General features: G+C 53.5%; 1 protein-coding gene across 1 annotated transcript; it reads left to right on the top strand.

Moving 5' to 3' along the window:
* Positions 1-2,588: 2,588 nt before the first annotated feature.
* Ventx (VENT homeobox) lies at positions 2,589-4,289 on the top strand. Its single transcript, XM_015498479.2, has 2 exons — positions 2,589-2,911; positions 3,505-4,289. Exons 1-2 carry the CDS (start codon positions 2,698-2,700, stop codon positions 3,912-3,914), a joined length of 624 nt encoding a protein of 207 aa, XP_015353965.1. The 5' UTR covers positions 2,589-2,697; the 3' UTR covers positions 3,915-4,289.
* Positions 4,290-11,853: the final 7,564 nt, after the last annotated feature.

Genomic DNA, 11,853 nt, shown 5'->3' with positions numbered 1-11,853 from the left:
GAGGTTTTCCAACTTGGCTTTTCCCTGTGGTTCCCTGAAGACCAGTGTCTGGGAAGGGAGACTTTGGAAAACGCTGGAGTGGATGACTCTGCTCTGGTATGAGACACGGGAGGTAGCTGCCTGTACAAGGTCCACACACTGGCAGCCAGACAGCAGGAAGAGTCTGCAGGCTGGCTGAACCCAACCCAGTTATCCGAGAGGGGCCATGTCACCTTCTGTAACAGTGGGGGTGGCCTCCACCACATGGGATCTTCTGGCTCAACTTAGCAAGGCCTAAACTGTGCAGTCTCAGTCGAAGCTGAGAGAAGAAACAGTCTCTTTAGTCCTGCCAAGTTCCAAATGTGACAGTAAACCCTACAATGAAATCCAGCCTCATAAATTCTATCCCTATTCCAGAAAACCCTTCTGACTCCGGTCTGCATTCACCTTTCTCTAAGCCATCAGCACTCCCAAACACAGGGAGGAAATGGTGCCATCAGACTGGGAAGGCATCAGCCAGAGAGGATGAGGGCAGCCTCAGGGTCTGCCTCCATTCTAGAGCACACCTGGAAGGGGTCCCTTTGCTGCGAGGGCTGTGCTATTTCCTATCTGTCCACACACAGCCCTGCTGGTGAACTTCAGGGATGCCCGGTGTCCATGGGCATTGTTGTCCCTTCCAGTGGCCAGAGCAGTGTCCAGGATCCTTCATACAGGGGACTTGGATTTCTGTATCCAAAGCTGCCATGTTGAAAAAGGGGTCCCATTTCATTCCAGTACTGCCCCCCACCCAGGCCCTCTGCCAGCCAGGCTGAAGGGGGCTGTGTGTACTATGTTGGGACCTAGGCCTTCATGCACTGTCCCCTCCCTCCTCTGTGTCCTACCGGGAGCCCACAGAGCCAGGCAGGAGCCAGTCTTGCTGCACAGGGCAGGGCTACCAGAAGAGATGCCAGCATGGACACCCACTGGGAGGTGGGGACAAGGTGAGGAACCCAAGAAGCACCATTCCACAAGTTGGCAGGAAAGAATCCTGTTGAGCCCACTTGTGCCCAGCGTGGACCCCAGCCAAGCTCCTGCTTTCTCCACCAAGAGGCCACCTTTGTGGCATCCCCTGGCAGGGGCAGGCCCAGACCAGCTGGCACTCATCCTTATTAGAATTCGGGGTTGAACACTCCTGTGAGCTGCCTAGTAAAAAACCAGAGAGAGGCCTTCAGAGAAAGTGCTTCAATGATGCAGTCATCGCCAGTCAATTCAGACCATCTCCATCACAGTGGAGAGTCTGGAGCAGGAAGGGCTGCTCTGTCCTCTGCCAGGCAACATAGGCAGCTGGGAGCCCTCTGGGGGGTTTCTGGTACTTTCTACACCTACATGAAGAAAAACCTAACTTCTTTCTCTGGGTGAGCTGGACAATTAAACTGCCCCAGAATGGTCTTAAGGCAACTTTGGTTTTTCATAAATAAATAGATTAATTTAGTTGTTTCTACATTCTAGGATACTAATCAGACATAGGTCAGCATCCCAAACCAACTTATGAAATATTCTAAAACAGCCTGGCTTCCAAGTAGCACAGGAGCTCTTTAAACCGGAAGCTCAGTCTAGTTTTGGAAAAGGAATCCACAGGTGCAGTCTGTATCAGGCCAAGCCTCCTTTCTTGCAGAGCTGGGATGCAGTCCCCACTAGGTTCCTCCTCCGAAGCCTCAAGGAGTGACCCTGGCTGTTCCCACCCACCAGACACCCTCTCTGGGGCCTTATCGCAGGTCAGCCAAAACTATCTGCAATGTAGAGCGGGACAGGCGGACAGCGAGCCGAAAACCCAGCACCCAGCTGTGAACTCTGGCTCCTAGCAGCCCCGGGCGCCAAGCCTTGCAAGCCGGCATCTGAGGCCAGTGCGAGGTCTACCCTTTCACGTCCTGGTGGGTCTGTGCCCCATAGCCCTGCAATGCGCCACGCCGTCCCTAGGACGCACAGGCAAGCCTAGGGGCAGCAACTCCCCGAGAGTATGCTTGGCGGATCCAGGAGCCGGAGGAGCCGCTCAGAGCCTGGACTCCATGGCTCGGCTCCAAAGAAACAGAAGCAGAGAGTCACCAGTCCGAGAGCAGTGTTCCTCCCATGCGACCCCCAGGATGCACACAGAGAGCCATGGTCGAAGCAGGCACACGACGAAAGTTCTGCTCCCGAGCGAGGGCTGGGACGTTTGGGAAGAGCATCCCTGGAGCCACTCAAGGACTGCCAGAGGCGCAGTCTATATCGCCCGGAATCCGCGCAAGGACACCGGCCCATGCCCAGGCCGCAGCTCCACCATGCCGCCGCGCCCGTTGTTGGTTCCTCAGCTCAGGGGGACTGGGTACGGCTCAAAGCGTTGCGGGAGCGTCCCCGCAGCCTTCTGGGCAGGAGAAGCGCGGGCAAATCTCGGACAGAGTTCATCCAGCGCGGCGAGTTCCGCACCAGTGTAGCCAAGCGGTTCTGGGCCGGGGCCCAGAGGTCCCAAGCAGCGGCCCTGCCCCTCCCTGTTTTTCCCGCCTCCTCTTTAGCAAAGCCAACCCGCGCCGAGGCCCGCATATCAGCCGCCGCGACGATTGGACAGCGGCTCATGAAAGCGGCACCACCTTTTTATAGGGTACAGAGGGCGGGGGCGCCGCGGAGCCCCGGGCAGTGGTGCGGCAAGCTGCTTCTGCGTCCCGCGCGCACTGTGCGACAGTCCCCGCACCCACCGTCCCACGCATGGCACCCACGTCGCTCGGGATGAACACCGCTGCGCTCAGGGCACGCGGTGGGGGCGGCGCGGCCTCAGGTCCCCTGCCCTTCAGCGTCGAGTCACTGCTGGAGGCAGAGCGCGGGCCAGACTCCGAGCCTACAGAGCCAGGGGAGGAGAAGCCGCTAGGCGCCGTAGAGACCCGGGCCTGGGTCCCGCCTGCTGCCCTTGCGTGCCCCCTACGTAAGTGCCCAGCCTCGCGGTCCCCGGTCCTGAGTAGCGCCCGACCAGCCTGGATGAAAACCAGGGCGGAAAGGGCGCTGTCGCTCATAACTTACAAAGTAATAGCCACAAACGCGCCCAGCCTAAGCGCAAAGAAAGAAAATTGCCCACCGGAGCCCTGCAGCGCGTCCAGGCCCAGCAGCTACTCCTGCATCCCACTCCAGGCAGGCTTCGGTCCTGTCCACAACCCAAGGCTTTTCCTCTCCAGGACTCTCCGACTGAAGCACTCGCTGTCGGCCCCATGCCCCACTCATTTCCGGCCACGGTCTCCAGTCCGAGCCTCCCGCTTTTTCCAAGTGGATAGAGTCCTAATCTTCCCTGGGGTGAGGGGCTGTGGGTTGAAGAGCAAAGCCCGAATCCACAGGGAGCCACCTTTGCCCCGCCGCTTCCCCGCCCTTCCTTCGCTTGCCCCAGCTGCCTTTGGGGTCTCCAAGGGCCCAGTCATGAATGGGAACTTGCGCCAACAACCGGCCTTTGCAGGGGTCTGGCAGTGTCAGGACAATGACCTAGCGCCAGCGTTTGTGGGCCCTTTTTATACTTCTCTTTCCTTTCAGGAGCCCCCAGCCCGGCACCCTGCATCCTCCGAAAACACAAGAACAACCGCAAGCCGCGGACGCCCTTCACTACCTCGCAGCTGCTGGCGCTGGAGTGCAAGTTCCACCAGAAACAGTACTTGTCCATCGCTGAGCGCGCCGAGTTCTCCAGCACCCTGAGCCTCACCGACACGCAGGTGAAGATCTGGTTTCAGAACCGTAGGGCTAAGGCCAAGCGGCTGCAGGAGGCCGAGCTGGAGAAGCTGAAGCTGGCGGCCAAGCCGTCGCTGCCCTCGTTCGCCCTGCCCTTCCCTCTGGGCGCCCCGCTGCACGGCTCCAGCGCATTCGGTGGCCCGGCAGGAGCCCTTCCCCAGGTGTCCGGGCTCCTCGCAGGGCCAGCCACGGCCTACAGCGTGTACTCCCTGACTTAGGCGTGGGTGTGAGAATCCGACCCGGAGCCGCATGGCGGGAGGGATGGCCTTGACCTTCAGGAGGGACACGGCTGGTCCGGCTCCGCCTGTGCCACAGTCCACGGAAGACTGGCCTGCGCTGAGTCCCTGTTCCTGGTACCCTCGGCATTTCGGTGTTGCCTTTTTGTTGCTGTTGTTTAGTTTTTCGTTTTTGTTGCTAATGCGATGTTATATTTAATGCCTGAAGCCTATTTGTGGGTATCTTACAAAGATTTCAAGTTTCTAAGAATCATGTTAGTACTAAACTGTTTGCTGAAAGGTAATGGACTTTATTCTGTACCCTCAAAATGGACCAAAATAGATCTTACTACTTGGAATAAAGCAGCTGCCAAAGTACTCTGAGGCTTGCTCCCTGGACCCACCTCTGGCTCTGAAGTCCAGTTTCCTCCAGGTAGCCTTGTCCACTTGCAAGATTATTCTGGGACACACCAAGGAACTACTTCTCAAAGAAATTAAAATAGTTTGATGCCAGGACTACTGGAAACAAATACTGACACTCTAATTAGATTCTCACGTCATTATGGATGGAAACTTTTGCACTTATTTCAGGCAATTTGTAATTGATTCAGGGAGCTTGAAGCTGATCACCCGCTGCGGTGGGAGCATGGGCACGTTAGTGGTGCCAGGGACAGCAATGGGGGGGGGGCGGCGGGGCGAGTGGGCCTGCTGGGCTTGGGGACATGCCTCGAGGACAAGCACTGGGCAGGATGCTGCTGCTAGGCTGCTCCACAACCTCAGCCGAGCTGTGCCCCATCCCCCCACCGCTTGCAGGGAAGAGGAAGAACTCCCTGCGATGGTGGATGGGGGGGCGCGGGTGGATCCAAAAGGCCTTGTTCTAGCGCGTCGAGGCCAGGTCCCCAGGTCCCCGCTGGTCACCCTTTGTTTGCAAGGCACTGAGCTCCTTGATGAGGTGGGCACAGCTCTCTTTACATGAAGAAGATGAACAATCTGACCCGCTCTGAAGAGCTACCCCAGTAGGTCCACCAGCCCTGCCACACAGCACAGAGACTCTGGAAAACCCACAGCTGGTTTCTTTGTAAACTGCAGCCACAGACTGGAGGGTTAAGCTGAGCTTGCTGAGAGCTTGTCCACAGATTCCCTGGAGTCACAGCAGGAGTAGTGGGAAGTTCCCCCCCCCCAACCCCCAACCGTGTCCTGACTTGCAGCTGAAGACAGGACTGGATGGCCAAGGGTGCAGTGGGCCTAGACCATGAGGAATCCCCTCTCCCCACAGGCCTCTGCTGATGGCACTGGGCTGATCAGGTGGATCAGATTGCAGGAGGGGAAGGATCAACTCTGCTCATCAGGACTGCAGCATAGGAGAAACACCACAGTCCTACAGACTTCATGGGTGTTTATACTTCAATTCAAACACCTGGAAGTTATAAAGATAATATTGCATGAAATTCCCTATGGTGTCCATTAGACACTCTTCCTGTGTCTCTGAGAAAATGGGAACTCACCGTGGGTTTAATGAGGAATGATCCCAGTTCTTGGAGACCAGGCCGGAGAAAGGGAAGGTGCCTGCCTTTCTCAGGTGCCTGTGCTTGTCCACCCGCCCTGGGGCCTGAACTATTTAAACTGAAGCCCAAATTCTCAAGTGGCAGACCCTCCCGTGGTCTCTAAATATACAGAGCAAAGGAACCAGGGTTGGGATAGGTCTTCAGCAGCCAATGTCCCCCATGGGCTGCATCAGGCTGCTGCTTCTCAAGGCCCTTCTATTCTGTTTCCAAATCTTAGGTCTCTGAGTGGCATAGGGCCAGCCAGGACCAAGTTTTATGGTTCAGTTTTAGTGATTTCTAAGTAATCCTGAAAGCTACTCACGAGGAAAACAAGCATCCAGGGCCCATTCCAGTGGAGTTGGGGTCCGCACAGCAACTTAGCCACCTTGTAGGCATCTGTGCACTGGCCAAGGGCATATAAACCACCCTACAGGGCCCTGGAGAGTGCCAGGCAGCCCAGAGCTGATGCAGATCTGCTGAACTGAGAGTGATGAGCTAGCTTATTTATCCCTCTGTAACCAATTATTTTTTTCGGGAGAGGCGGGGGTACCAGGGATTGTACTCAGGGGCACTCAACCACTGAGCTACATCCCCAGCCCTATTTCGTACTTTGACAGGGTCTCACTGTGTTGCTTAGCTCCTCGCTTTTGCTGAGGCTGGCTTTGAACTCACGATCCTCCTGCCTTTGCCTCCCAAGCTGGCATGTGCCATAGCACTCATCTCTCTGAAACCATTTCTGACCCCAAATATCTGCCCAAGTCCTCTTGGTGCCCAGACCTCTCCAGGGTGAGTTCATCTCTGGGGCTGGAGGGCAGGACATGCATATGCCCTTGTTGCTGTCCAGCCCTTTTGCTTGTGAAAAGACTAAGGTGAACTTACCAAGACTGAGACTTTCTCCTGGAGAGAGGATGTGGGCTAGAAGCCTTCTCCCAGGATTAGAGGTCCTGCAAACCCTAGGCTAACCTGGAGCTGTACACACCTGCTGGCCACCCCCTGAACTCAGCTAGTGTGTCTCCAAGTCAGAGGTCTGTGAAGGCTGGAGGTGGCCTGGAACTGGTGGCAGAATAGTCACGTGACTATCTGACATGATAGTCATCATGTCCGTGCAGGTAGGCTGTGGGCCTTGGCCCACAGATGCCGTGAACCCCAGAGTCCTGCCCGCCAGTCTGTGCCCTTTCAGCTGTCCGTGCTGGGCAACTCCTGTTGGGGTTGGGGACATTGCCCTGTCCTTAGGAATTTGTGTTCTGGCAAGATGATCACCTGACAAAGTGGCCCGGAGCAATCTTCCAGGGTAGGACATACTTCTTTGGGAGTGCAGGGCAGCTGTGTGGTTCAGGAATAAGGAGTGGACACATGGTAGAATGGCCTGGACTGTTGGTGGCCTCTGGCAGGGTCAAAGTGTAGAGGGCTGGTCTGTGAAATGCCCCAGTGACCCGCCCACTGAGCCCCACCATCCCAGATGTCTAATTGAGTGACATGAAAAGACTGCGGGTCTGGCGCCGGAGACAGAGCCACCTGCTCTCCTGGGAAAGGGCACTCATGGAGCCTGCTGAATAACCCTGAGGCTCCCAACACAGGAACTTCATCACCAGAAGATACGAGTATAGCAGGGCTGGCTCGCAGGCCCGCCAGCTTCTGGGTGTGAATGGGGCTGACCCCTCTGGGCCTCATCCTAGTAGGGTCAGCCCTTAGAGCCTCCGCCAGCCAGCGGCACCAGCCTTACCCCTCTGGGTCTATGGGGGCTGCTCTTGGCCCCACCCTGAGCATGGACTGCAGGCCACTATGCTGTGCTTGGGGACCACTAGGGGGAATAGGCCTGGTCAGGACGCCTTGCACTGGTTCTGGGGAAGGAATTTGTGAAATCTGACCAGCAGATCTTGAATGACAGTGACGATCTGGAGCTAAGGGCCTCCTTGCGGGGAGTTTTGAAAAGGTGATGCATTCTCAAGCTGGGTAGTAGGACTGGCATTTGCTACCCCTGCCAGGACATGCTATTCTACCTAGGAAATGCTTCCAGTGAACTGTGGAGGTGCAGCAGCAGGCGAGTGGAGAGCAATACCATTTCCACTTGGGCTGACCCCAAGAGCCCGGCGCTGGGGACAGGCCATCTGCTCTCCTGCTTGTCTTTGTGGGCCCAGTGTCCCCAGCTCTCAGTCCCGTGCACGCCCTCAGGAAGCGTTTATGAGTAAGAGGACTGCGCTGTTTTCCTGGCTGTACAGAAGGTAATGCTACCCAGAGGGACTCGGGTGTGTACTTTTGTTTTCAGTTTTTAAAACTGTTGCCTAAATTGGAAGTTTCACTATTTCTTTCTTTCTTTTTTTAACATTCATTTTATAGTTGTAGGTGGACACAATACCTTTATTTATTTATCTTTTTAATGTGGTGCTGAGAATCAAACCTAGTGCCTCACATATGCTAGGCAAGCGCTCCACCTCTGAGCCACAACTCCAGCCTAAGTTTTGGCTATTTCTTTCTTTTTTTTTTTTTTAATATTTATTTTTTAGGTATGGATGGACACAACACAATGCCTTTATTTTTATGTGGTGCTGAGGATCGAACCCAGGTCCGCCCGTGCTAGGCGAGCACTCTACCTCTGAGCCACAACCGCAGCCTAAGTTCTAGCTATTTCTGATGGTCCATATAACATGCCATACTCTCACTGATTGGACCACCAAGGGGAAAAAAATCACCTAGCAAGTTAGACAGTGAAGACCAGCGTTAGTGATAGATGGTTTGGCCCTGAGTCTTCTCTCTCGGGATCTTTGTGGCTTCTGATTTAGCTTTTTCATGTTGTGGTTCTGCTCTACCCTCTGCTTCTTCTTGGCTGCTAGTGGTCCTATGTCTAGAACTTGTCCCTTCATCTGTTCTGATTGTTCACAGCTCTCTTTTGATCCTTCCATAGGTGGGATGATGCCCCTTTGCATTCTGATTGTCAATAGCGGGTTCTGACAGCTCCTTAGGCCTTTGACCAAGTTGCCCTGGGAGCCCCATTGTTTCTGAAAGCAGCCACTTTGAATCCTGTAGCAACAAGTCTTTTGCTACTCTGAAGTTGAATTCCTTATCTTTGACTTTCAGCACTTTAAGTATGACTTGTCTATGGCTCTTTTTGCATTCATTATCCTACTTGGAATTCATTGAACTTCCTAAATGATGGTGTGCTTTTCAAAAAATGTGGGCCATTCTCAGTAGTTCTTCGGACACACTGTTGTGCTACTCTCTCTCCTCTCCTCCCGACGTTCTGTGGGGTGCCAGAGGTGCCCCGCCTCCCTCATGCTCTCCCTAGGTTCTTCATTTTCTCTCTCTTTTCTTGGTTGGTGTCATCAAGTTTACTTACTCCTTCTTCTGCCAGTTCAGCTCTACTGTTGAACTGCTCTGGAGAGTTTTTATAATTTGGGGCATTGTACTTTCAACTCCAGAATTTCCACTGGGTTCTTTGAAAGACTTGTTTCTCTCTTCTTTGAGACCCTATTAGTGATTCAGTTCTGCAAACACTCCTGTGATGCCTGTTGGACTTGCCTGTCTCACAGGGATATGTGTCACGTGTCCTGTTTATTTGCATGGTTTGTATTTTTTGCTGCTGTGAGTTGAACATTGTAGGTAACACATCATAGCATCTTGCTAACGCTTCTGTTTGCTTATTCCTCACTGGCACTGGATCTGGTTTTAGTGTCAGCAGCTCTTCTCAGATGTCTTCAGCCTCTGGCGTCCTGAGGCAGTGGGACTTTGCTAGCCCAGCCTGCTAGGTGCCCACAGATGGCTCCATGTTTTCCAATGATGCCTTGGACATAAATTCCCCACAAACTCATCCAACAATTGAAAGAATGGGTTGAACTGTGATAAGCAAAACTATAGAAATCCAGCAACATAGGAAGACAGCCTAGAGCTCCTCTAGTTGACTGTCCTATTTATGGAATTAGACATGGAGTTTAGCAGCACATGTGACACAAAGGAGAGAAAACGAAAGCAGGTCCAACGAGACTCCAGGCACCAGCACGCAGCATAGAACACAGAAGGTCTGGAAGCAGATGACAGAATCTGACATTCACTTCAGTGCTTTCAGGAAAAGGGAGGGAGCCTGGGTATCGGCAGCATCTGCAGATGTTAGACTCTAGGCTCGAAGGCAGAGGACAGCAGGCAGGCAGGGTAGAAGGATATCTTCTCCCAACCTGGGTGATAGAACAGTGGAATACCAAAGACCAAAGAAGGTCCTGAGAGTAGCTGGAGTGGACCCTCAGGGGACAGGGAGTCCCCACCACACCTGTCTGCCTTGTCAGCAGCTCTGAAGGCAGGGACAGCTGCCTAGCAGGCTCAGGGGAGGCACCAGGTCTGCTGTTCCCAGCAACAAGACAAGGATAGAGAAGCATTTTCAGGCAAACAGAATGAAAACTGTACAAGCACAGATTCACTAAAGGAGACTCCAAGGTTGCTTAAGGCAATGAAGAGAATGATCTCTTGTAAGCTGGGAGAGGCAAGGACTGCTTAGCCAGGAGCGGCCACTATGGCAGATTCACTGCACGCTGGCCCTGAGCCACGGTAGTGATATGCCACGGGATTAGCAAAAGGATCTAGAAATGAAATGTCTGTGACACAGCGTGAGCAGAGCTGGGGCTGGGTTTAGTGTCCACAGTCCCTGACTGTTGGGGGAAAGGAGATGTCAATTAATCTTGGAGCCCAACACAGTTTATGTTAAAAATGTCAGGGCATTTTTAACATAAAAATAATTATGTTATAAATTATAATACATAATAATAATTAGCTAGAAGGTGCCAAACTCCCCAAAATGACAGAGGGGAAAAAAGCACATTCTGTCCAAAATAAGGTATAAAAAGTGAGGCCAAGAGCCTAAGCAGACTGTGCACCACAGGATTGAGGATGGCTGCCACACCTGATTATGGGCCAAGGTGTTTCCCATGTGAAAGGTGATTTCCAGGTAAAAGCAAAGAGAAGACCAAGGCTCCACACACTAATTAGAAAGAAACATCACCCCAGCAGGTCCTGATCCCCCAGCAAGAAAACGCAGATATGTCACCGAAACCCAAGCGTGGCAATCCAGTTTTCCACCACAAAAAGCACTGATGCACATTCCATCCTGAAGCCTGCAAGTGACCTCTTTCTGGAAAGTGCTTCTGTTTGACCTCTGCAAGTGACCTCTTTCTGGAAAGTGCTTCTGTTTGACCTCTGCAAGTGACCTCTTTCTGGAAGGTGCTTCTGTTTGACAGCTGGACCTGAACCCACCGGGACTCTGCAGCAGGGAGAGGAGGTCTCCCCAGAGACTGAGCGGCCCACCTGGACCTCACTGCAATGCTGGAGTCTTCTTCCCATCAGTTCTGCATTCCATATTTGTCAAGAGAAAAACAGAGACAGGAAAAACAGATAGCTTTCTAGTGAGGGAGGAATCTAGGAGAGGATCCCAGCATGGACAGTCCTCAAAGGCTGCAACACACTCCTAGTGACCCAAACTGCAGACAACATAGGTCTGGCAGAATGTGCTGCTGTGGAAAGGATCAATCCCATCACTGTGGAGAGCACTGGTCAGCACTAGCATACAAGGAGGACAGCAGGATAGTGGACACACTGAGACAAGGCCTCCCACGGGGAGTTGGGAGATGGTTTGCATTCTGTTTTCTCAAGTGGCCACATCTGCCCCCAGGGGATGCTCACTTCCTACCCCAACAGTGTGCACTGGGTTTCCTCCCTGCATACCAGGACTGCACTCAAGCTGTTTTCCTTGAGCACTTGCACCTGCTTTAGTGCCTGAAGTGCCAGTGGAATGTTTTCTGAATTTGAGGTCATCCTCAAGATTCCCTCTGAGAACTATGAGCCTGGCTGCACCTCTGTACCAGGAGTCACAAGTGACCACCAGCTGCTTCTGGTCAGGCCCCAAGTCCAGGAAAACAGCAGGTGGTGAGGTGAGGCAGGGAAGGGCTTGTTGTGCTAGCACCTCTGGCACAGAAGCACCCAGATGCCTGGCAGTGGGGATGGGCCTCTGCCAGGCCTGGCCCTAGAGCACAGGTTTTACCCAGCATAATCATATTTCTCCAGGACATGCTACTGCCTGCCTGTCTGTGCTTCCCACACCTGTTCTGACCTCCTGAGCTGCCTTTCCCACCTTAAGTCTTGCACCCCTGGCCGCTTCTCTCCTGCTTGACAGGCCTGTGTGTCTTCCTGCTGCACCCCTTCTCCAGCACTGTGTCCCAGAGGAGCTTGCTGGGTGGGTGGGGCACAAAGACCATCTGGGTGTCCTTCTCACGGCCTTGAAGGTAAGGACTCAGGGACTGCTGTACCTGACCTACAAACCAACTCTCAGGGGCTCCTCATAAATCTCTCTGAACAGTGAATCCTCAAAGTGCAATACTCTTAGTTGATAAGTTCAACAACACAGAAATAAGAGTAAAGAA

Source organism: Marmota marmota, unplaced genomic scaffold, assembly GCF_001458135.2.
Source record: "Marmota marmota marmota unplaced genomic scaffold, marMar, whole genome shotgun sequence".
Taxonomy (NCBI): domain Eukaryota; kingdom Metazoa; phylum Chordata; class Mammalia; order Rodentia; family Sciuridae; genus Marmota; species Marmota marmota.
Note: the sequence above shows the minus strand (reverse complement) of the source record. Positions and strands in the feature narration are given on the sequence as shown.